The sequence below is a fragment of the Apaloderma vittatum genome, unplaced genomic scaffold (assembly GCF_000703405.1).
Source record: "Apaloderma vittatum isolate BGI_N311 unplaced genomic scaffold, ASM70340v1 scaffold10758, whole genome shotgun sequence".
In the NCBI taxonomy this organism is placed as follows: domain Eukaryota; kingdom Metazoa; phylum Chordata; class Aves; order Trogoniformes; family Trogonidae; genus Apaloderma; species Apaloderma vittatum.
In genome coordinates this window covers 6461-32450 of record NW_009729059.1, presented here as the reverse complement: position 1 = coordinate 32450, position 25990 = coordinate 6461, and the positions used below count along the sequence as shown (strand labels likewise).

General features: G+C 38.6%; 1 protein-coding gene across 1 annotated transcript; it reads left to right on the top strand.

Moving 5' to 3' along the window:
• Positions 1 to 4243: 4243 nt before the first annotated feature.
• Positions 4244 to 25364, top strand: MLC1 (megalencephalic leukoencephalopathy with subcortical cysts 1). Its single transcript, XM_009874311.1, has 12 exons — positions 4244 to 4291; positions 4955 to 5138; positions 7251 to 7340; positions 9379 to 9432; positions 9522 to 9623; positions 15202 to 15303; positions 16228 to 16299; positions 16750 to 16866; positions 19222 to 19278; positions 20308 to 20430; positions 21853 to 22020; positions 24809 to 25364. Exons 2-12 carry the CDS (start codon positions 4959 to 4961, stop codon positions 24881 to 24883), a joined length of 1140 nt encoding a protein of 379 aa, XP_009872613.1. The 5' UTR covers positions 4244 to 4291; positions 4955 to 4958; the 3' UTR covers positions 24884 to 25364.
• The last annotated feature ends 626 nt before the right edge of the window (positions 25365 to 25990 follow it).

Here is a 25990-nt window from a genome sequence, read left to right as displayed (position 1 = left end):
AAAGCGGGTGAGGGACCCCCTTCCGTAGGGCGCTGGGGAGACAGTAAAGGTGGCGTCGAATGTGGTTACCACAAAAGGCCTGAAACAGCGAAGTGTGCACAGCCTGTTGGCTGCTTCTGGTGCTGTCTGGAGTGAGCGGTTGTGCTGTGTGAAAGGTTTCTTGGTTTCTGTAAGCAAGGGGCGAAGAGCCCCAGGCAGGCCACCCCCTCAGCTGGGCCGAGGGCTCTGGGTGTGCTTGCACAGTGCTGGGCAGAAACCAGTGTGGTTACCACAAAAGGCCTGAAACAGCGAAGTGTGCACAGCCTGTTGGCTGCTTCTGGTGCTGTCTGGAGTGAGCGGTTGTGCTGTGTGAAAGGTTTCTTGGTTTCTGTAAGCAAGGGGCGAAGAGCCCCAGGCAGGCCACCCCCTCAGCTGGGCCGAGGGCTCTGGGTGTGCTTGCGCAGTGCTGGGCAGAAACCAGATGGGGAGTCTGTGCAGTGAGGTAAAACGGAGTGCTCGGGAGAGCATCTTTTTAATAAAGACTAATTAAGGAATTAACACTCTAATGCAAGCAATTTGGAATTGTACTACGTGCAAATGGCATGTTGTTTAATGGCTATAATTGCAGTAGCAGCCAGTTTCAGAATGACCAGATAAGCTCTAAAACATTATAAACTTGGTTAATGGCTAACGTAAGTATTTTTGTCTAAATATGAATAGGTGCTGCTGTGGCTCTAGAGAAAATAAAGTTTTACTTACTGTGGCATGCCATTCCCATAGCTTGTATATTTACTAGTTCATTTTAGGCATCTTGTATAAGCTCTCTTTGCATTTTGTTTAACAAATAGTGTTTCACCTAGCATAGTTTTTGAGTTGATGAGCTCAGCATCCCAGTAATTTCAATGGGAGCTGCTGTGTAAGACTGCTGGACGAGACTGTTTCTAGAGCTGGGTGGAGCAGTGTATACTTTTATGGAAAACCATGGCTGTTAGTGAAGGGCAGGGTAGCCTGTGATTAGATTCTGTGACTAAAGTAGAAGTTGTCTTCAGCAACCCTTTATTTTCTACTGGTATGGTTAGTTCAGCTTTATTTAGGCACAGAAGGGCTAGCAGTGCGTTGTAGATTGTTCAACACTTGGCGAGTTCTACACAGTTTGTAGACCAGAACAAATTCTGGTTGCCAGTAATTTCAGTTCTAGTGCCTTGCTCTGATGTAACTGAAGTGATGCTGTTGGGAGGGGAAACATGTATGAGTGTCTGTAGCCAGTGATCTTTTTAGAAAAGTGCTGAGGGAATGACAGCTTGTGTTTTTACAGCATTGATTTAAAGCATTTTTACTATTATTTTCTTTCACTGAGATTCCTGTGGAGTGCAGGCAGAGAGAGTAGTGTTGGTTGGCAAAAACAAGAAGAGTGAAGAAATTGTTTTTCTGGAGAAGGGGAGTAGTAGTAGTGCATAAATTACTGTCTGATGATCATTTATGTATAACAGCTTTCCCAGTCTGTGCTTCTCAGGTGCCTTACTGCAAGAAAATAGCCTAAAGAAAAGACCAATATGCAGTCTGAATGTCCTTTATAATGCTAAGATGGTGTATTATGACATCCATAAAAGTAGAACTACTTTGTATTTTAATACAGTACAATGGATAGTAATACTTAATGTTTAAACTCTTCAGAGGAGATTCCTGTGAAAGACAAAATCCAAAGAAGTTTGTATTATAACTAGGGGAGCAAGACACCCCTTTTAAACTATTTGTCCAACATTTTGCTCTTGGTCAGTACATGCCCCAAGACATGAGCTGGGAAATGAGGATCGATGAATCAGCTCCAGAGAAACAAAATACTTCAAAGACCCAATTTTAAAAGAAAATACTGAACAAGGAATACAGATAATGAGCTAAAATAGTGTAATTCACCACCGCGTTGGTGGTGTAGCTAATAAAAAGTCATCAGGAAAAGTGTTGGTCAGCATGGTAAACATGAATTTCACCAGAGCTTCAGGTGCTATCTATTTTTCCATTTAGATTTGGGAACATGGGTGTGAGACCGAGTTAAATGCTATGGAAGGTGGTCCAGGACAGAATGTGTTTTGGTTGTTTTTTTTTTTTTTAAATTACTGACACAAAAGTAGGACTATAACAAGTTTATGTACCTTTTAATTGTATTATCTCTTGGTAGATCATTTATAATTGTTAATCTTTTTTTTATATTTTGTGGTTACTGCGGGAGATGCCTGCGTGGCACAACCCTGGCAAATGACCTGGAAGCTGCTATAGCTGCTTCGGGCAGCCTGAACTTGTCCTTGTTCAGTGGTCACTTCAGAGATGGAAGTAAGTAGTTCTTTATAGCCTCTCATGATTTGATGGTCATCCCATGGCATATTTTGTCCTAACTTAGAATAAAAAATTGTATATTCTTTTCAGAAGCCTCTAATGTTCTGTCTGACATTGTTACATTTCCTGCAACATTTGTGTAGGTTTCCTGTGTGCTTTCTAGAATTAGGAGAAATCTCTGTACAGCACCTTCGTACCTTACCTAGCATTGTAAAGTCTTGGCCTGTGACTTGATCTCTGGCTACCAGATCTTGCTTTGTGATTGTGTGTACATAAAAACGACCCAAGATTTTTTGATTTTAAATTAAAAAAAAGTAGATTTGTTTTTTTAAAGTAGAAGGTGAACTGTGAAGTTTAAGTGATTTTTGTTGAGATGGATGTCAAGTCCAGGGGATACAGTAATTGCGTGGTGAACGTGTGTGCAAAAAAGAAAATGGCAAATACTGAGACACATGCAGGAAAGAGGTGAAGGAATTTCACTCTAACCAGAGGAAGCACTGTAATGCCATGCTTCAGAGAGGGAGCTCTCACCTACAATATCAGCTGAAACACTTGGAATTGTGAACAAAAATTTCTTGGGCTTGAGCCCTGCTCTGTTCAGTGGTACAGTTCTTTATAAATTCTTTTCATTCAAAGAGATTAGATCAAGTAAATACCTGGATATCTCACCAATTTTGTGTAAAAAAAAAAAAAAAAAGTTGATCTTCATAAGCTGGTCAAAAGGGATAAAATATGATCCTGTTTTATATCTATGGTAGTTTGTGTTTGAGCAAACCAGTACCTAGCATTCACTGAAAAAGATGTGAAGTACTACCCATTTTTCATTAAACCATAGTTTTTGAAAAGTTACAGATAACGGAAACATTTGCATAGTGTTTCTTCTGTGAACGGAGGATCAGAAGACAGTTTTGGTTGTCTTTTTTCCCCCTTTTCTATCACAGTCCACTGCTGTGTGTAGTGCTGTGTGTGGTGTATTAATTTCCATGTTTCAGTCTATTAAAACAAGTGTAACATTTTAATGTTCTTTCAGTATTGGCTGAAGAGCAAAATCTACAGTCCATACAAATTGAGAAGTAGTGCTGTTCTAAAGTTTTGTAGCATACTTTAAAGGTGATGCCCTTCAGACTACTGAAGATTTAATTGTGTCTTGGTTACAAGAGTGTTTAAAGTTTAGACAAAAGACCCTGTCATTGCTGTAGCTGTCAAGGTGCCAACATCTTCAAGATAAAAGCATTCTTTTTTTTTTTTTTCTTGCCTAATAAGCAGGACTGGATCCAATGTACGCTGGCCATTGCATGTCACTGCTGCCTGCTAGATTTAAAATATGTTGTTTAGTCATTGTGGTGTCCTGTAGGTATGAATGTCAGCACAATTGAAGGGTGCAGGGTTTATCTGAACACTTCAGAAAACTAGGGTTAGTAGAAAAAGGAGGGTTCTATCGTGAAAATAATATTGACAGATTTCTAATCTCTAATGTTCTGACTTCCCAACTTATTTGGATACTTGAATTTCTGTCTATGGTTTATTCGAGGAGAACACTGCATTGTAAGTAGCTTTTCCTCTTTTGAAACGAGAACTAGATTGTTTAATACTGGCTGTTATAATAACTAAAACTGATGAACTATGAGGGAGATTTTATTTAAGATGGCAAGTAAGAGGTAGCACTCAAATCAAAAAGAGACTTGAAACTTTTTTAATTTGTTGGTCTGATTAGGAAGCAGCCCTGTGAGAATGTAGTACAGTCATTTTCTAGTGTGTTCTGTTAATTAAAATTCAGGAGGCATTTTCCTGTTCCCTGGCTTAACTGAAGTTTTTGCTGTGCTTTTGTTCCGTATCTGAATAGATGTTGTTGAAAGCCAAAGTGTAAGGGAGAACTTTTCAAAGACGGCATGACTCACTGAACGGTGAGAATATCACAAAGTGTACAGGCAGCTGTGTTCACAAGGCTGTTTTAAACTGACAGTTAACTTTTCAGTTGAAGGTAAGCCTGAAGGTTTTTAACTGTTAAAAACTCTGCAGTAACTTAATTCTAATATAAGATACTCCTCAAGATACTTGAACAGATTGGCAAGCAGTGAGATGAACAAAAAAAAGGGCTAAGTGAACAGGAGGAATGCCTGGAACTAGGTAAATTAGAAACAGTTTGCTGTAGCTGAGGTATTCTGAGTATATGAGTTTGTTGGACTCATAGTCAAGTCTGTCATTTTGAATACCTGATAAGTGTTAAAATCAAATGGAAATTAATATTTAAACATGTTTAAATATCTTCTCTGTCTTAGAGATAATAAATGAACAAATAAAAGCTTTGGTTATAGAAGTAACTTCAAATTAAAGACCTCCGAAAGTCTACTGAGGTGTCATATATACACAGACTTTAATTTTGTTCGTATTTGTGCTGCATGATTATCAGCCGTGGCTATAGGGTGTAGCTTAGTTACTGGATGCAAGAAAGTTGTTAGTGTAGTTATATATTTTGAAATGTAAATACAGATCATTGCTAGATACTGCTTTTATTTACTTTATCGTAAACAGACAAAAACCTAATTGAGCACTTATCTGTGTGTGTGAAGGAACTAAGTTAATATTTTTGGTGCTTCTTCATTTTTTGTGTTTCTGTTATTATTATTTATTTGCCTTTGTGAAGTGGTATGACCAGAGAAGAAGGTTACAGAGAAGAATTTAGCTATGACAGGATGCCAACTCTGGAGCGGGGAAAACAAGAAAATGGAAATTATATACCAGATATCAAATCCAGTGACCTTCAGCTATCAAAGAGGCTGCATCCTTGCTTTAGTTACAGAACATGGATATTTTCTTTGCTGATGGGAGTAAGTACTTTAAATGATACAATATTAAAAAATGTAGGTGAGATCTTGGTGCCCAGTAAACTGTTCTGTTTCACATCATTTGGGAACTCAGGATTTCATCACTGGTAGGATTGAATATAAGTATTTGTACAGAAAGGAACATATTGAGTAAATTTAGAAGATAACACTTAATTGACTAATGGTATTCTTTGGTCAATTCTCCACTAATCAAAGATGCTGCAAGAAGGCTGATTTTTGTCTTTAGTATTAACCATATAGCATAAACAGACAGTAAGTGTGGTAGTGGTAAATCTCAGCCCATGTGTATATAGAAGCAATGCCTTTTGGTTATGGATGTAAATTATCCTGATCACATGTGTTCTTTTAACATATTTTTAGCTGTTAAAAGTACTTTACTTGCCATGACAGTATTTTGGCTTTAAATACATACGTGGTACTTCATTGCTACATTCATCTGTCAGGGTTCAATAGTCATATAGTTATTTGGTACGATCCTCATGTGGTGAGGTCTATAGTTTTGGTTTTTGCATGAGTACCACAGTGATTTGAACTTTTGTGTCACTGCTAGAATCATAAGACACTGATCTTGCATGTACGTCATACGATTCTTCCTGTTCTGAGCCAAGTTCATTAAAGTTAATTATAGCAATTAGAATTTGATCTTTTTTTTTCCTCTTAGCTTCATGTATTTTGAAGATTAATTTTTATTATGGGCTAAAAATGTTTCATCGTTAATATGGTAATTACTTGTTTTTGCAGGATGAGTAGAAGTATTGCCTTATTTTCATGGAAATAGCTGAACATTTTTTTTCTTTCTGACACTGCAAAGCTTGGATGTCCTTTCAGATGTACTGTTACATAAAAAGAAAGCAAAAGAAGAGCTGCCTTTGCTTTAAATATTTGCAAACTTGTCAAAAAGGACAACTGTCTTTAATTAGATTTTTTTTTTTCTTTTTACTGAGTTGTGAATGCTTGGAGATATTAATGTGTAATGATAATTTGCTGGAATTGTATTCTCAAGAAGCACAAATTTTATGAATAAACGGAAGTGTAATTTTTATTAATAAGATAATCCAATCATGCGCAATTAGATTTTTCTCCCAAGTAATCTCAGCTCTTTTGAAGGACAGTGTTCAGAAAAGAGAGTGTGTGTGCTGAGCAACAAAAGTCCTAGTGAACAGAACCATCTACTTCAGGGAGCAGTTGCAAACCGTAGAGTGATATCAAAGTGGCTGCTAATATGGGCTGTTCTTGCGTGGGAGTGATTCAATATGCTTCAAGCACAATTTCAAGTTGTGTTCTGTAAATACTGTTCTTCCAATCTGCCAGAATTCTGTGTGTATGCTTATGCATGCACGTACGCTATCCTTATTTTTGGTCGCTTTGGACAAGAACTTTTTTCAAACCTCTCATCATTTTGTAACATGAAAAAACTACCCGATACAACAAAAGAGATGTTCTGTCTCTCACCTTCTGCAGCCTATTCAAAGAAATGCAAGCAAAAAGAGAAAATGTTAGTAGAATACACTTATTTATTGCTGAGAGTGTAGCCAATAATTATGAAATAAACAGAATAATTAGTAAGTGAACTGGAGGAATTGCACGTTTATGAGTGTGCCACTGGACCAAAGTGGGAAGAGAGTTTGGATAGAAGAAGGAATATAGGAGGAAGAATCTTTATCAATGTAACCTAATGATATTTTTTTTGCTGTGTTCTAGTTGGTGATTGCCCAGCTCCCTAAAGGCATAATGAGTCTCGGTGGAGCCAAGCAGAGAATGCAAAGTAGAGGCTTAGTTGAGGTTTCTGAAACATTTTTACCACTGAACACTGCAATTACCTTTTGAGCATTTGATTAGGTATTTGCCACATCGGAGCACAGTGCTTGATTCAAACATGATTATATTGTTCAGTATTAAGTCTTGGTAACCAGCAAAACATCTTTTTCAGAACTTGGCATGTTTTGATATTTTTCTTCAAAATTACTCACACAAAGACTCCATTGTTAAATGTTCACCAGTGCCTTAATTTAAAAGGGATTACTTATTTTGGACTAGCTGATTTTTTAAAAATAGTGTTATTAATATTAATTTTTCTTGTTTGTTGCTTTGCAGACTTGTCTCCTTATTACTTCTGGATTTTCACTTTATCTGGGAAATATTTTTCCATCTGAAATGGACTATTTACGTTGTGCAGCAGGTTCAGTAAGCATTCTTAATTGTTTGCTGTGGCTGTTTAACAGCAAAGACAATAGTAAATAATTTTTGTGGGTTTATTATCTTTTATTCTGTCTTGTCTTTACTACTGACTAACTTTATGAAACATTTAATTCTGTTTAATAATTCATTATATTGATTTTCATGCTATGGTGAACGGAATAATGGTTGTCATAAAGGCAGCTGGTTTGTGCTGCCTTTTTCATTAACGAGCTCACCACTGGCATATGGTAGTTATCTGCATGGACAGTTCTCTTGTGCTTAGTTTTAAGAAAATTTGTATTTGATGATGTATTTGGGGAATTTCCTGGCTAAATGCTACCAGAGTGTTTTTCAGGTTGTATTTCAAAGTATGGCATTTTCAGTTCATTTTGTCATAATATCCAAGGACTGAAGCAGACTAAAGTTCTCTTGAATATTATTATTTTATTAGTAAAATATATATTAGAGATATCAGACATTTTATTAGCAAAATACATATAAGAGATATCAGACATTTTCCACAGTCCTATATTTTTTATTATATTTTAAGGACTTTTCTTTTTAAAACTCTATTATATATGCTTAATCTATGGCTTTGTTCGTGGCAAGTTACAATGGTCATTGTAACTTAACTTGCAGATTTGTGTTAAGACTAATGCTTTACTTCAAACAAACAAATCCCAGGAGTTGCTCTGTTAATGAGTTGTCACATTTCTGCTAGAGGGAGTAAAGTTGAAGTAGTTTTTGAAGTTAAATTCTTCATGAATGTGTTATTCTTTGCAACATTAGTGTTTGCTACCGAGATGTCTCTTTTCCTTCCACAAATCTTGTCTCTTTGTATTCATTGAGAATTTCTAGAGATCTGGTAGATGCAGAAGCTGATCACACTGGGTTTGAATGGCTTATGGATACGTATATTTGGGTGTCAGTATGTGAGCTAGGTGTTACAGCTTCTACTACAGATGGCAGAGACAAAATAGTTGGAAGAGAGTAGAGAGCTGTGTAAGCCAACTGACCATGAAGTGTCTAGTTTAGCATGGGCCGAATTGTACTCTTAGACTTTTTTAGCCTTCTTGAATTGTAGTCAGATTCTGTTGCCTACACATAGTCATGTAGTGTTCTAGAGACTCGAGGGTATTGCAGGACATAAAAGAGTGTTTTAATTATGTTAAATACAGGTCATTTAGGTGTTGAGGAAGTGCTGCCAAGAATTTAAAATGTCGATATTAATCTAGTTACAGTGGTTCCATTGTTAAGCCATCAGTGTTCAGATGTGTGAAGAGATAATTAGGAAAGAAATGCAGCATTTGTTACATGATTCACTGTTTAACATGGAAATAATTTTAGTTGAGTTTTATTTTATGTATTAGAATGATGTAACATTTGTGTAAAATAGAATTGGATCTGTAATGGTACTGTAACTACTGTGATGGGGAACAGCTATGGGATAGAGGAATTACTTGTGAAACTTTCCACTTATGCATGAGTTTTTCATTTAGATTTGCCCTTAAGTGTAGAAACACAGCTTCTAAGGAGTGTAGTGGAGATCCCACGCACAATTGTGAAAGTGTAACTTGACTCAACAGACGATTTTACAAAGTTCTTCAGAACTGCACTGAGACTAGCCAAATTTTAGCTTACACAACCGTGACTTTGTCTGTTTAAAAGAATGTGGAGGCCCAGTTTGGGAGTAGCAGTGTTTTTCTTTTCTTGCTCAAGGATCTCAGGCCTTCTAGAGTTAATCTAAACTAACAAAGGCGTGAAATGCCTCATGAAAGACTTTCTTTCTTTCCTTTACTCATCACATTGTGCTGGTTAGACACTCAAAACTGAGGGATAGGGAAGGCATGTTTAAACCTCTTGTAATCCTTAGATACTGATTGTTATTAATGAGTTCAGACAAGATTGTCAGATTTTACTTAGAGTTTCTCATCTTCTGTTTAAGTGAACTGAAATGTAAATTCAGATCAAATAAATGTATAGAAAAATAGATAAAATTTTTCGTGCAGATTATCCCACTAGTCTTCTCTTTTAATTTTCCCAGTGTATTCCTTCAGCAGTTGTGAGCTTTGCTATAGCAAGGAATAAAATTAATGTGGTAAGTACAAGATTTTACTGGCAATTATATCTTTTCTTTTTTCCTGTGATTAAAATGAGAGAGAAACCCATTCTGAAACTGTTTTTCAGATACCAAATTTTCAGATCCTGTTTGTTTCTACATTTGCTGTTACAACAACATGTTTAATTTGGTTTGGATGCAAACTTGTCCTCAATCCATCAGCTATAAATGTAAGTTACTAAAACAATTACTAATTAATCCTACAATTATCTTTGTTGAAAAAAAAAAAGGAGAGGGTGAGGTGGGTGGAGACCACATGTGATTACATTATTGTCATTACCCCAGTATTCCTGTTTAGTTTGTGAGGAGAGATCACATAACTTTACTGTTCTGAGTAAGATGAGGCTGGAAAACTGACATTGGAGCTGAGAACTGAAATGGCTAAAAGATACACAGTACAGCTAACTTAGAGGAAATTAATATGATGATCACTTTTCTGTCTTCCTGTATTCAGAAACCATGAATTAGATCTTCAAATGTGATCCAGTTTGATCAACTGACTTTATTTTTCTGTTGACTGTAGCAAGTTCTGTTGGGTGTTTTTTTGTTTGTTTGTTTTTTTTTAAAGAGTAGGATCAGAAGAGAAACTTGAAAATGAATTAGTAGCTCATCTGTAAATTAGCCAGTTTTTAGAGTTGAATTGCGCTCAAATGAGAAGGTGTCTCAAACAGTGCTACTTCTAGGACATTTCTTCGTCAGATTAAGTTTAATCGTTTCTTGAATCTTCCTCAAGGGATAGTTTTGCTTGTGAGGCCACTGGGAAGGAGACTTATGATGAACATTTTTCTTACACATCATCAACAAAGAGAATGCAGCGGTTCCATCATTTGAAGCACACACACTTCGTGCTGGGATAAGTTGACTGGATTTGAGTCACAACCTTTTATCATCTGTCTTCGGTAGTCTCAGCCAAACAGTAGAGCTGTGAGGTGGTTTTGGTTTCTTTTGCTATGACAAAATGATCCGAGACTATACTGTGTAAGAATGTTGCATGGTGATACATAGTATGGACTAGATGATTTCCAGAGGTCCCTTCCAACTGCTAGCATTCTCTGATTCTGTGGTATTGATGAATATCCATATAGACTATCACAGAACAGCAGTACTCATACAACTGTGTCATACATTTCATATGAAGGTTAATGACTGCTCCTCTCATGTGCTATTGTTCAGTTTTTCTCGTGATATCATATCACCTGTTGTGATACTAAGAGCTCAGCAATAATAATTTTTAACCTAGTTTTGTTTCTTTGGAAATAGTCATGCTATCATAGAATCATAGAATGGCCTGGGCTGGAAGGGATCTTAGAGATCATTTTAATCCAGCCTCCCTGTCGCCAGGGACGCCACCTCTCGACTAGATCAGGCAACACATGGGGACCAAATGGGAATAATAATGGCTCCCTGTAATAATAGGTCTGAATTAATGTTAATAACGAAGGACTTTTCTAATAGAAGAATGGTGCAGAGATAGAGTTTGCTTTGGAGTTACCATGCTATTTTAATAACATCTATTTAGCTCCAAATTTCATAAATGTTGAATTTTTAAATTAACTGTGTTTAGTTCCCCCTACAAAGTGCAGCATATTAGGCTGGTGCTTAGAAACCTGCTTTTCTAATTAGGTAACTAAGTCTACCTTCACATTTCTGTGCAGCAGGCCTGATTTTCAGAGAGGTGGCATACTGCAGTCAGTCGGAGCTGTGGAGATTTAGTGTTCTACGCAGTCACATCACTTGAATTCAAGCAGTGCTGACTTCAGATGTAGCCCGTGTTGCCCTGTTTTGATGGGACAGTGTCACGGCCTCCTGAATTCGATGTGTATTTTAGGATATTTTAGAGCAGTCAGTTCTCAGCACAGCCTTTGCTAACTTATTACTGGTGTAGCAGTTCCCTCATGTTTGCCCCTTCAAGTGTCCCTAGGCTGTTGGGGCTGAATGAATTACACACAAGGCACAGCGGTACTGACCCTTTCACTTTTTCCTTCCTTTCTTGGTAGAGAGTTCAAATATTAGAAACTAATTCAAGCATTCTGAAAGAAAACAGCATAGAAATGTGACTGGTGACTACTGGACCCTTTGCATTCCCTTCCCGTGGTGGACAGGATCACAGAGCTGTCAGGACAGTGGAGGGCTACGTCTGCCCAGGAAAGCTGGGCCCAGGGGACTCACTTTGCCACCACAATAAATAGTTATTTTGTCACGAGCCCCAGAGTGACAAAGTAAATTTTGCTTATACTCTTGAGAAGCTTTGAGCTGGCCCTGTGAGTAAGAGCTTAAACTTAGTTGCATAGTTCTGAAGTGAGTAGTTTTAAGATTGCATTAAAATTTGCATTTTTTATTATTAAATATTAACAGATTTTGTATTTTCAAGGCATATTAAACCATGTGAAAAAAGGGATTATATTAGACTGGAAAAGTATGTGGCAACTGTTAAATACATAACACGGCAAATTCTCCCTGCCAGTGTTAGTTATGTAGACCAAGATCCACAAGACATCCTTGGTTACACGGTTTTAATTCTCTCAGTTTGCCTGGTGCATGTCCATACCATGTCGTTGATCACTGAATGAAGATACATTAGCATAACTGTGTGTGCGGAGCTGGCTCTGAAGCTTTTTTGAACCTTTCTGTTTTAAGAGTTGCTCATGGTGCTGACTTGCTCTCCTCTTTGAAAGACAATGGGACAGTCTCACTGTTTGGCAGCTCACTGCCGGCTGTTTTCCATTACCCGTGTGGTACAAAGAAAATGTAGAACACCATCTTTTTAACTGTTCTTTCATCATCATGTTTATTTTCCCTCCCTGTGGGAAACTGCACAAGAAAATATTACTAGGTCTGATGTGAAATCACTGCCAGCAGTTTAAAAGCAATAAAACTCATAAAAAGGGTAAGTTTATCCGATTAAGACAATTCACATTTACATACCTGCCCTCATTTATAGAAGCACCTGGGTAGTTCTTCCTTAGTGCTACTCATGTTGATGGATAACTTTACAAAATTGCTTTAGGTAGATAAATGAAATGTAAGACACAAGCCCTGTCCTGGGCTGTGACAGTGTGACACCACCCCAGTAGGGTGCAGTTCTGTAGGTAGTGTACTGTCAACATGAAGGGTGTGATGTAAACTGCCACTGTGGCCGCTCTGTTCCTTCTCAGGTCTCAGACTAAGAGTGGAACCTCATGTGTGCTGCCCACTGCAACTGTGCACATCTTGAACAGGATTCAGGTTAATTCCAAATTGAATTCCTTTATGGTCTCCATGCAAGCTGATTGTCTGTATCTCCAGTGTAGTTGAGATGATCCGGTCAGTGGGACCCTGCAATATGATCTCCTTTGCTTCAGTGTAGATGGCTGAGGCACGATTCCGTGGCCTGAACTCAGACATCTTCACCAGACTGGATGAGGCTTTGAGCAACCTGGTCTAGTGGGAGGTGTCGGTGCCCATGGCAGGGGGGTTGGAACTTGATGATCTTGAAGGTCCTTTCTAACTCAAGCTATGCTATGATTCTGTGAACTTTTATTTTAAAAGTGCTGTGAGATATCCTGCCTGAGTGCTGCTTCTACTCTGGATGGGCAAGAGACTCCCATCTGTCCTGTGTCATACATCCCATTCATGTAGGCACATTCAGCGCGCTTGAGTATTTCTAATGACACTAACAGCTGCTGTAATTGAACCCTACCTCTAGCATCTGGTTGGGATTCCCTCTTTTGTCTCAGTCTCCACTGACAGTAGTGGAAGCGTAGGCATCGTGGGTGCACGCAGGTACTGGAGTGTAGCTGCTTGGTTTGGCTGCCTAACCATAAACCTGTATCTCCATTAGGTATGTGCTGGCTTGTTCTGCCCTGCCTCAGCTACTGGTCCAAGAGAGCATGAAGTTTCCCTTAGGTCCTCTGTTATTATTTGTCAGATCTCTGCAGATCTCTTGAGACATCTGTAGGTATCTTATATTACATTAAAAGCCTGCATTTAAGCAATTATATTGAACATTATTTAATCTTGAAATGAATTCAGCCCTTTCATACAATTTCAGTGAACCACGTTTTTAATACCTGGTGTAGATTCAGATGGTATAAAAAGGTATTTGCTTCTAGATTTAGTTTTATTTCTGTTTAAAAAACAAAACCAATAAAACCACCCAAACTCCAAAACTGAATATGAGATATTTTTACTTTTGTCTCGGGGTGTTGAACTAATTCTGAAAGTGTAAGGCTTTATCTGGTATTCTAGACACATCATACCAAAAACAGCACTGGAAAAATAAAATCAGAAAACCTGATTTTTTTTTACTGTTACTTTTTCAATTTCTGTTATTTACTTTTTATAGCTAGCACTAATTGAGCTAGCCCATCAGTGTAGTTATGGTGCTTCTGGACTCAAACTTGGCACTCCACTGTACAGCGTGGCCTTGCCAAGCCATGTCAGTACCATGTCTCGAAACACATTCGAAATCATGGGAATCTGCAGGCTGGATTAAATTATTCTGCAGGCCACATGTATCACACCTCTTCTTTTGCCAAATAATGTCTTTATTCTTCATGCTAGCACTTTCCCTAGAAGCTTACCACTATGACATTTACTTCTGTTTGTGGCTCTCGTATAACTGTACAGTCTGTTGTGTATTGCAAGGCACATAGTTCCAATTATGATTTCCTGAGAAGGATGAATTTCAGTGCCCAGAAAAGCCTCTCAAATCTGCTACTTACGATCTTTTTCAAAAAATGTGTGCTGCAAGATACATGTGAGAGAAAAACTGAGATTTGATCATCTACAAAGCAGGTCTAACAGGAGGGAACAATATAATTCTGTTCTCAGTCATTGAACAGTGGTCTACTATAGCTGCATAGGTTCTGAATGAAGTCAGTTCTTCCAAAACTTTTGGTACTTTGCCCAAAGGCCTGACCCAACCACCAAATGTTTTCTTGGGCTGCCAATGGAAAAACATGCTGATTTTGAACAGAAGAGAGGGAGATCAACTCTGCCTAAATTGGTGCCTCTAGAAAATGATTCAGCCTGTGTAGAATAGATATCTACCTCTTTTCGTGCGATAATAAGGAACCAAAATGTGAAGTATTACATTCACTTATTTGTCTCCTGAAGATGAGCAATACGGGACGAAAGGCAGCATCTGTGTTTCTGCACAATGACGAAGTCTGTTAGACCTGCAGGAGTTATGACACCACAAAGGGTGTTCATCGATGCTCTCCTAGAGCACCAGATTAGGATTCTTGTCTCAGGTCTTTGGATGTTATCACATTAGACATTGCATTGTACCGTTTGGATTGGAACATAGAGTTTGGGAGCCTATGGCTTTCCTTCCCCCTCGCAGTGGATTGCCCTAGCCCCTGGGCTAGTCAGCCTTGCTCTTGTTTGTCCAATTTCTCTTCCTATGAATCTTCCAGGATTTGCTGCAGTGTTCTGGTTTCACGTGGGAGGTGCTGCAAAGTGCAAATGTATCCAGCAATCACCCCCTTGTCATTAAGTGCTCTTCTGGAAGACAGTGATAAAACTTCAGAATATTCCCATAAATGAAATAAATGTTTTTATGGTTTGGCATTCTGAGTAGACAGATAAGTGTCATCCTAGAAATCCGTCAAGAACAAAGAAAACTGTTAACAAGGTATCTAATTAATAGATAACTCTAAATGTCACAGACAATAGACAGCCTGCTGGATCTTGCTAGATTCCGCCCCCTCCTTTATTTTTAAAATGGAAGATGTAACTCATTTTTGTCTGGGATTTTACTGACAGATAAATTTCAACTTAATTCTGCTTATTCTGCTGGAAATCTTCATGGCAACTACTGTGATCATTTCAGCTAGGTCTACTGAGGACTGCTGTACAAGGAAAAAAGTAGGTAACCTTAAGGATTAAAAATGTCCTTTTTTTTGGTGTTGAAAAACAGTAGGTTTTTCCTGCGTTACATATGTTGACAAGTTTCTGGTGACTTTGGTGTATAATTTCATATGACATGCTAAAACTAGATTTGAACAATAAATAAAAGTACCATACTAAACTGTAATAGCCTCTTGTGTCTTTGGGTGCAATGAGCCCTCCGCAGGATGTTCTGTTGCAGTTGGATAGCACAGGATTGTTTGATACTCTTATGAACAGGCATGGCAAATGTTTCATTTCTGTTTCATAGAATGAAACTTAAGGAGATACAAAACATTAGAATACTGTGACTCGTGTGTATGAAAGCAAGGCCTTTTTGGAACTCAGAGGTGGAGAAGGTATTTGTCCTGTGTGCCAAATTGGTGGTATCTTAACAATGAATGTTGGCTTTGGGATTTGGGACTATAGGTGAAATTTTCTTTAGTCACAAATGCTCTCCCAAATACCACCCTCATTTTTCTAAACACTATTTCTATTAGGTACAACTGAAGCATACATGCTGTGCCATTTTGTATTCTGGTGGAAGTATTGCTTTCTAGATTAAGTCCTGTAGTGTACTGTCCTCCTTCAGTTATTGTTTATCCACATGAGTAAAATCTGAAGGCTGAGGAAGAAGATGTGTTCTGAAGGTGGAAAAGAGGGGAGACCAGATGCGTATATCTCATTGTTTAACAGTGATTGTGTAACAGCTAAACTGGGACTACCTCGTTTGTTTTTAATGGGGTCTGACACTGGTGAACACCATAGTGTGTCCCCATCACCTCTGGTGGGGCAACTAGACATTGCATGCCACTGTTAGGATATGCAAGAGGTTGTACAGGATATTAAAAAAATATATTGCTATGTGTGGTTTTGTGATCATGATTTTTTATTCCCCTCTAGAATACTGCATATGACGGTACCATCGTTTTGAGCAATGTCAGCTTTCCTGCTCGGATTCTGAAGTCATACTCAGTAAGAAAAACGTTTTCTTTCGTTAAATCAATTTGTTCTTTCATCTGTCTAACCACTAAGCTTCTTTAAAACCAGGAAGAGATCAGTGTAGGTAAGAGCTGAAAGAATAAAGACAGAAACGAGAGATACGTCTTAAAGTTTCCTTTTAGAATATTTCAAGGTAGATGGTAACTGCCATGTATAATAGGGAGAAGACTACTTAATCACTTAAGGATAAATAGTGTGAACTGAACTGTTGCTCAGTGGAGCTAATAAATGAAGCTGATTGTGTTTTTCACTTAAGCCAGCTGGAGTTTTGCCATATTTTAGATCTGAAAAACATTGATTTCATGCATAGCTAGTAGCATAAATGCATTTTGTTCCTTCCAGTGAGTTCCTTTCTATATGCAAATAGGAAATTTTGTGTTCAAATGCACTGCTAATAATTTGTGTGCTCTTCTTCTTTTTTAGGTAATTGAGGTGATTATTGGAATTTCATCAGTATTTGGTGGAATAATTGCTTTGAATATGGACGTTCTAGTCTCAGGTCCATATCTTTCAGTAACATTCTTTTGGATCTTGGTTGCTGTAAGTAGTGCAAAATGAAGATGCTCTTCAAGTCTTTGATTTTTTTCTTCTTTTTTTTCTCCTCTCTACTGGAGTATTTATTTGGCCCTAATACCAACTGGCAATTGCTGCTTAGCAAATGAATCAGTGCTGTAATGTACTTAATATATTTATGCAATATGCTTGTTTTACTTCGATTCATGATACTTTGGTTCTTATAAAATGTTCTGATAAGTTTTCAGTCCTCAGTTCAGTAAAATGGAAATGAGTAATAAGGCTATTAGGAGTGTTTTGTCGTATAAGTCTTAGGTTTTAGAATATTTCAGGCTGCAAAATAAAATGTTGAGTTTAGTTTCAGCGTGGTAGAATCCTTAGAACAGCATTTTAACCTGTCAGCCTTAACTGTCTTAAAAGCCTGAGGTTGTCATTGGTAACTCTTGTCTTAATAACAGCCTGTACCTAGGAGCAGTGTATGCATAAAGAATCATAAAATCATTTAAGTTGGGAAAGAGCCTTAAGATCATTGAGTCCAGCCATTAACCAACCAATACCAGGTCCACCACTAACCTGTGTCCTAGAGCACCTTATCTACATGTCTTTGAAATATCTTCAGGGATGATGACTCCACCACTTCCCTGGGCAGCCTGCTGCAATCCTTAACAGCCCTTTTGAAGAAATTTTTCCTAATATCCAATATAAACTGCCCCTGGTGCAACCTGAGGCCATTTCTTCTTGTGCTATCACTTGTTACACGGGAGAAGAGACTGACCCCCACCTTCCTACAACCTCCTTTCAGGTAGTTGTAGAGAGAAAGTCTCCCCTGAGCCTTCTTTTCTCCAGGCTAAACAGCCCAAGTTCACACAGCTGCTCCTCATAAGACTTGTTCTTGAGATCCTTCACCAGCTCCATTGCCTTTCTTTGGACATGCTCCGTCACCTCAATGTCTTTCTTGTTGTGAAGTGTACAAACGTGGGATTTGAGCTGCAGCTTCATCAGTGCTGAGCACAGAGGGACAATCACTGCCCTGCTCCTGCTGGCCACACTGTTTCTGATACAGGCCAGGATGCTGTTGGCCGTCTTGGCCACCTGGGCACACTGCTTGCTCATGTTCAGCCGGCTGTCAACCAACACCCCCAGGTCCTTTTCCAACAGGCAGCTTTCCAACCACTCTTCTCCAAGCCAGTAGCACTGCGTGGGGTTGTTGTGACCCAAGAGCAGGACCAGCACTTGTTCTTTCTGAACTTCATACAATTGGCCTTGGCCTGTTGTCCAGATCCCTCAGTAGAGCCTTTCTACTCTCAAGCACATCTGTGCTCCTGCCCAGCTTCGTGTCGTCCCCAAACTTACTGAGGGTGCACTCGATCCCTGAGTCCAGATCATTTATAAAGATATTAAACAGAACTGGCCCCAGCACTGAGCCCTGGGGACAGCACTTGTGACTGGCTTCCAACTGGTTTAACTCTGTTCACCAGCACCCTAGGGCCTGTGGCCATCCAGCCAGTTTTTCACCCAGCAAAGAGTGTGCCTGTCCAAGCCATGAGCAGCCAGTTTCTCCAGGAGAATGCTGTGGGAAACGGTATCAAAAGCTTTACTGAAGTCCAGATAGACAGCATCCACAGCCTTTCCCATATTCACTGAAGTGGGTCACCGTGTCATCGAAGGAGTCGTGAGGTTGGTTGGGCAGGACTTGCCTTTCATAAACTCATGCTGACTTGGCCTGAACCCCTGGTGGCTCTGCACATGTCTTGTGATGTCAGTTCAGGTGATCGGCTCCATGACCTTCTCCAGCATCGAGGTCAGGCTGACAGGCCTGTGGTTCCCTGGATCCTCCTTCCAGCCCTCACAGAAGGGTGTTGCATTTTCTACCTCCAGTCCACAGGGACCTCCCTGGCTAGCCAGGACTGCTGGTAAATGATGGAGAGTAGTTTGCTGGAAGGTTGCTGTGTTACCCTGCTTGCCATGAATTGAACCACTTGAGAAAGAACACAACAAATGTTATGTGTTTATATATGTCTCCTAAGTGTGAAAAATTCCTCAACATGAAGTGGGAACAAGTTTTTGAGCATTCAGAATTCACAAAATTCAGTAAGGTTCATCAGGTTTTTATGCAGAAGTATCAAGTTTTGGATCTAATCATATTCAGTATGTGTAGCTTTAATACATAGTACATGCAAGTTAAGTGAAATGAGTTATATCTGTATTTGACTAATTGATTCCAAATATTATCATAATAAGTCTATATAGTTTTAGGTTTTTAGAAATTTAGGATATGATCTGTGACTAGTGGGAATCGCTGTAATCACTAGTGGGAATCAATTGTAGTTTTTATAATTTTCAGGTAGGTAAATATTTATTTTGTTATGCTTTTTTGTTCAGTGCTTTCCAAGTGCTATTGCAAGTCACGTAGCTGCTGAATATCCAAGTAAATGTCTGGTAAGTGTGAAATTTTTGGATTTTGTCCCTAGAGTGGAGTAATACTGAGAAAGCCTGCCTGTGATTGTGAGCACTATTCATATTTGCTCACTTGCTTTTAGTTACTGCTGCAAAATGTGACAGAAATATGTAGCATGAGTGTGAGCTGATAGTCCTGAAAAGAAATGTGGTAGATCTTTTAAAGACTTAATTCCATCAATTCTAAAAGAAAAGACTTCAAAGGGACTGTTTGTTTTGTTTTGGTTTGGTTTTTGGTACTGATTCCTTGGGAGTGGATATTACTATAGGAAAATGACATATATCATATGGTCTGGCCAGAGCTGCTTTCATGCTTCAGAGCTGAGGTCCATTCCATTACGTCCTCCTTTCATTATGAGCTGTGATTTTTGAAAGAATATTAATTGTGCAGATTGCACTGGACATAGAAGCTTTTTTAAACAAATTCCGCATCTGCGTAACAATGAGGACTAAGAATACTTGGTAAAGCGCATTTACAGCTGTTCTAAGTTATAGTCATGCAACCATATTTAAGTGAGTAATGAAGCATGGCCACATCTGAAGTCAGAATTTGATTCTGTAGGGATGATATTTGAATGAAAACTCATCTACTGTTGTATGGCAGTTTGTCTCGAAGCGCTCCAGTTTATTTGCATAGTTATTTTAGGCTGTATGTCTGCAATATCTGCTGTTAATTGTCATTATTTTTTATAAACAGAAGAATAAATGATACTTCTCTACTGGCTCTCTAAATTGGGTATTGCTTCCTCTATCTTCATGTGAAAGGCACGTCTAAAATCAAACAACCCCCCCCATCATCCATATTAAATGGAAAATTACTTACAAGCCAACAGTATTTTGGCTAGGAAACTTCATTTATTCAAAGCTATATCTCCATGCAATGTGATAGCTCTTACTATTTGTCTCATATGGGTAATCTTACATGCTTTTACACACTTTTGTCATGCTTGCTTCAAGGAGATACAGCTCACAAATCTCGTTTTTATTCTTATTTATTATCTTATTTTTTAGGTTGAGGTCCTGATTGCCATTAGCAGTGTTACCTCTCCATTGTTGTTCACTGCTTCTGCATACTTATCCTTCAGTATCATGCAAGTTGTTGACATCTTTAAAAGTTACCCACCTGCTGTTAAAGTATGTATGTTTATGCAATTGAAAAATTAACATCTATCTATTACAGTAACAATACAAGCATGAATTAGGAAGTATAAGAAGGCAAGGTACTGCATTATAAAGATTGAATAAAATGTTACAGAAATTATTCATAAACTCTTATTTAACTAACAATATAACTTTAAGTATGCTACATCTCTTGCCACTCTGGAATTATAGTTTAAAAAAACTGGAAATTACTCTAAAGGACAGTAAAAATAATATGTAACTCTCCTGGAGTTTTTTTATAAATGAAGATTTTAGGTTTACTTGGAGAATACATTCTTCTGTTTCTTAAGATGTCTACTAGCAGTTGGGATTGTAAGCTTACACCTGGATTTATTCAAAGCCTGGATTGGGGCAGAGAAGAAAAAATATTTGCAAATTTTAAAGCGTTTTGATATGAAGTATTACCAGTGCATTGCTGAAGAACTTTCTAGGGCTTTACTGTGAAAGTGTTTAGCAGGCTGTGATGATGTTCAAAGAACCATTTATGGGGATTAAAATAGAGTAAATATGAGTCTTGACTCTTAGTGCACACTAGTTCTTAAGCAATCTTCTAGTTTTAGAAGAAGAGAGAGAGAATGTTTATTAAACTGAAATCTTAGGTACTGGAAAATCAGCTGCCGAGTATGTGATCCTGTTTTGATACTGGAGGAGCACAGCGTGTTCTTGGACCTCAGGAAGTGACCGCAGCTTACATGTTCCTTTTAAGCAGCTTCTCGTGTGCACGTTAGAGACACAAGACCTGACTCTAGATGGTCGGTGTGACCCTACAGAGCATTTCGCACATTTTTAACGCTGCTTTGTGTCTGGGTGCAGCAAGAGCGGGCTGCTCTGCAAAGGAGGCCGAGCGATGGAGCGCAAGGTGACGGTAAGGTAGACAAGGACAGTGACCTTGTTGGCAAGGAATGCAGTCCTACAGTACCCAAAAGAAGAAAAGAAGGCAGGTCCAGCTATGGTAACCAGATTCAACCAGTAGTTCGGTGATTGCCAGGCAGTACCATAGTAGTGAGGCAGATCTGAGGTCAGCCAGGAACTGGGGGCACCAGGGCAAGGTCAGAACCAACGAGGCACAGGGCCAGGCCATAGCTGTGACGTTGCTCAGGTCACAACTAGCAGTGAGGCCCTATGTATTACAGGATGGTTTCCTCAATTCAGTCCTATTTTTAGAGGAAAATTCAACTGGGAAATGAAAATTTTGGTAAAAAATACTGATCTGGTCTACTTCGAACAGACTCAGACACTTAAGTTTTAATTGAAGCTTCATGCTGAAATAAACTGTAAATTGTAATTTGAGCTAAAAAATGAAATCTAAATACAAATCTCAAGAGTATGGGGGTGGGAATGGCAGAAAATATTTCATTCAAGTAGTTAACAACATGCTCATGTTTCTGTTTCCAGCAGTCTTATGATGTACTCCTGTTGCTTCTGATGTTGATGCTGCTAATTCAGGCATGCCTTACTATTGGAACTGTAATACAGTGTGTAAATTACAAGACAAAAATGAAGCTACAGGATTCGTCATGGACAGCGTCACAGGTTAAAAAACAGGAATACAGAACAACAGAGGTGTGTATTATAACCACTATAAAATTTAAAAAAATATATTTAAGAAAGATATTTTTTGGTAATGTTTTGTGTTACTTAATTCCGATCAGAATTAAAAGCTGCTCTGTAAAACTGTGAAGATGTTAATGCACTGATGAATTCTGTAATAAAGAGATCGTACTTTGATTAAATGATAACTGGGGCCTGACAGATGCAATATCTGTGAATCTTTGACAAATCGTGTTAAGAGAAAAACAGTTTAAAGCCCCCTTTTGTTCTTACTTGTAATACAGGCTTCCAGTTACAGACAAGGTTCATCACTGTACTAAGATTAAATGATAGTCCTGCTCCGCAGGATGCACGTTCATGATCACTGTTTATATGTCAGAATGGAGTTACAGAGAAGATGATGGGCCTCGCATAACCATGTTCTGACCATGAGATACCCATCTATTAAGAAAGGAGTGGATTGAACCCTTCCAATGCAAGCAGATGTTTTGCACTATGGAGTGAGAGTACTCGATGTAGTTTTACTTTTTGGAGGCCTGCTGTGAGGGAGAGAATTTACTAAGCTGAGTTAGTTCCTTAAACTTCAGATGGGAAGAGTTAAGAACCTGGAGTGTAGGAGCTGACTGGGTGGTTACCTGTGCTGGGCAATATGAAGTAGTGCGCAGAGGAGGGTACCTGGAATCCCAAGTCTCTCTATCTCTTAACTATACTAGCTGGTGATAAAGATTAGAATTGATATTTCCCTCCACTTCCCTCCTGCGCTTAGATATTCAAACTATACTTTGAGATACAGATTTAGCACATACTTTTTATTAGGGCCTGGTGATGCCGGCATTACTGTTAGCACTCTTCATAGAGCTGTTCAGGACTAGAGTGCTAGTCAGGGACTGGGAGAACCCAGCTTTCTTCAGCCTGCTTAGCTTAACTATCTCCATCTCCTGGCAGACCACTGTTGAGGTTTTCCTCAACTCTGCTGTACAGAGCAAAGCGCTGTATCCTTAAAGACCAGGAGAGAGTAAATCGCATTAGAGGGATGCTTGCTGCATGGCCAGCACCAGAAAGAGAGTGTGCTGGATTCACTCTAGAAAAATCATTTGCCTTGAAACAGCTCTGGATAGAAAGTGTTGGGAGCAGCAGCAAATTCATTCATTATACAGCTGGTGATGGAGAGTGGATTTATGTCCCCTTAAGTTACATTTTGCAGAATAGGTCGTGATGTGGCTAACCAGATCTGTTCTGGGGATTATTTAGGACCTGGGGGTCCTTATTGACAGGTGGCTGAATATGAGCCAGCAGTGTGCCCAGATGGCCCAGAAAGCTAAACGCATCCTGGCTGGTAGCAGAAATAGTGTGATCCGCAGGAATAGGGAGATGATTGTCTCCCTGTACTCGGTGCTGGTGAGGCCACACCTTGAGTATTGTGTTCAGTTTTGGGCCCCTCAATACGAGAGAGAGATACTGAGGTGCTGAAGCACCAGAGGATGGTACCAGGTTCTTCTCAGTGATGTCCAATAACAGGACAAGGAGCAATGGATACAAGCTGGAACATAGGAGGTTCCATAAAAATATTAGAACTTTTTCACTGTGAGGGTGACAGAGCACTGGCACAGGCTGCCCAGGGAGGTTGTGGAGTCTCCTTCTCTGGAGACATTCAAAACCCACCGGGACATGTTCCTGTGTGACCTACTGTAGGTGATCCTGCTCTGGCAGGGGGGCTGGACTAGATGATCTTTCGAGGTCACTTCCAGCCCCTGACACTGTGATTCTGTGAAGCAAGTGCAGAGGAGAGCGACGAAGCTGGTGAAGGGGCTGGAGAACAAATCTTAGGAGAGGCAATTGAAGGAGCTGGGGCTGTTTAGTTTGAAGAGGAGGGAGCTAAGGGGAGACCTCATCACTCTCTGAGGTTGGTGCTGGTCTCTTCTCACAGGTAATTAGTGATAGAACAAGAGGAAATGGCTTCAAAGTGCAACAGGATAGGTTTAGGCTGGGCATTAGGAAAATTTTTTTCGCAGAAGGAGTAGTCAGACCTTGGAAGAGGCTGTCCAGGGGGGTGGTTGAGTCACCATCTCTGGAGGTGTTTAAACATCGTTTAGATGTGGTGTTGAGGGATGTGGATTAGAGGTGAGCTTTGTAGTGTAAGGTTAGTGATTGGACTCAATGATCCCAAGGGTCTTTTCCTACTTGAATTATTCTGTGATTCTATGATTATTTACATAAATATTCCTAGTTCGTGAGACTGAGAAAGTGGGTGTGCGTTAAATAGTAAGAGGACCATTTTGTCCAGAAAAGCACCACCTTTTTTCGTAATTCTTAGTATTTATACACATGAATAGTGTTACAGGTGAAGTTTTAGGTCCCTTTGGCTTCTCAGAAGTCTGTGTTCTTAGGCAAGACCTTAGTTTGCTTGCGTGTATGTAGATAAACCTTTCTTCAGTTGCACTGTAGGGGGCTGTTTATGGCTTTGGAGATTTAAATTTTAGGGTTTTCAGTCACATATTGTCAAAACTTTTGAAAAAAAATATCCTAAGTAACATGTTTAAAGTAGGAATTAGCCAAGTTTCTTTGACCCAAATGTCTCAGGTATTAAAGAATTTCCACAATTACATTTTATATCATGTGTATATGAAACAATATACAAAATATACAGTTTACAATGTATAGAATATTTTAATAGCTCTGACTATAACTGTTCATGTTTACATTCTTCTGGCTTTTCTCAGATACTTAATTGCTTGAACTTTGGTTTTTAACCCAAGCATTGTTTCATGTTTCTGTTTGTCTGAAATTTGTTTACTTTTAGGTTTCCAATAATACCTTAAAGGATTTTGACAAAGACAAAGCCTGGAAAGCAGTTGTGGTGCAGATGGCTCAATAGTTTGGATTCTGCAAATGCAGCCAATACAGTGAATCAACTATTTGAATTAAGGCTTGTAAACTTTTCAGTTTATAAACAGCAATGTAGTTACAGCAGTAGGAGCCAAGGGATAACACAGTAAATAATATCTTTCTAATAATGTTAAAATATATTGATAATATTGTTAACATATCTATCTTTTCTGTCGGTATCAGTATTCTAGTGTTGCTTTAGAAGATACCTTTAAAAAAAAGGTAATGGGTCACATGGATTTATGCTGGTGGCAAAGTAAAATAGGACAATATGTAGTAGGCTTCATGTGTTTGCAAGAGATTGTTATAACTGCAGTTTTGCAGTCAGTGTAACTGATAAATGCTTTTGTAAAGTTATGAGTACAAGTTAAAATTGATATTTTTGCTTATACTTCACTTTTGTAGGAGTTGTAAAGTTGTTTTGCATCTCATTGCTTTTATATAAATAAAAGTATTATGTGGAAACTCAAGAATGTGGATTGACCTTCTAATTGGAGAAGTGAAAACAATATTATTTCCCATTAAGTTTCCATTTCTGGACTGTTAAAAGGGTGAAGGGGCTTTTTCTAAATAGTCAGGCACAAAATCTACTGGCTAAACCAAAAAAATAAAAGTTGTTTTGCATCTCATTGCTTTTATATAAATAAAAGTATTACGTGGAAACTCAAGAATGTGGATTGACCTTCTAATTGGAGAAGTGAAAACAATATTATTTCCCATTAAGTTTCCATTTCTGGACTGTTAAAAGGGTGAAGGGCACAAAATCTACTGGCTAAACCAAAAAAAATAACAAACAAAAGCCAGATAACAGGAAATGCTACTGATATTAAAAGAGTTTTTTCACATATGAAAATGTGTTTTTTACATATATTACTTCTCATGAATTCATTTTTCCTAATTATCTGTAAAATTTACAAAACCTAGCTTCCCTTAAACATAGGATATCTCCCTTACAGATTGTTTTTTTCCTTCTAACTGAATTATGTGTATGATCATGTAGATTCCAAACGCTGTGAGAATTTCCATGTTAATAGGCTTTTTGATGTAACTAGGGAGATAGCCTTTGACAAGATGGTGTGGTTTTTATTGTTTTTTT

Coding starts and splice junctions, on each gene's coding strand:
- MLC1 (XM_009874311.1), top strand. CDS start 4,959: ATGACCAGAGAAGAAGGTTACAGAGAAGAATTTAGCTATGACAGGATG. Junction 5,139..7,250: donor TATTTTCTTTGCTGATGGGA/GTAAGTACTTTA, acceptor GTTGCTTTGCAG/ACTTGTCTCCTTATTACTTC. Junction 22,021..24,808: donor AGGAATACAGAACAACAGAG/GTGTGTATTATA, acceptor GTTTACTTTTAG/GTTTCCAATAATACCTTAAA.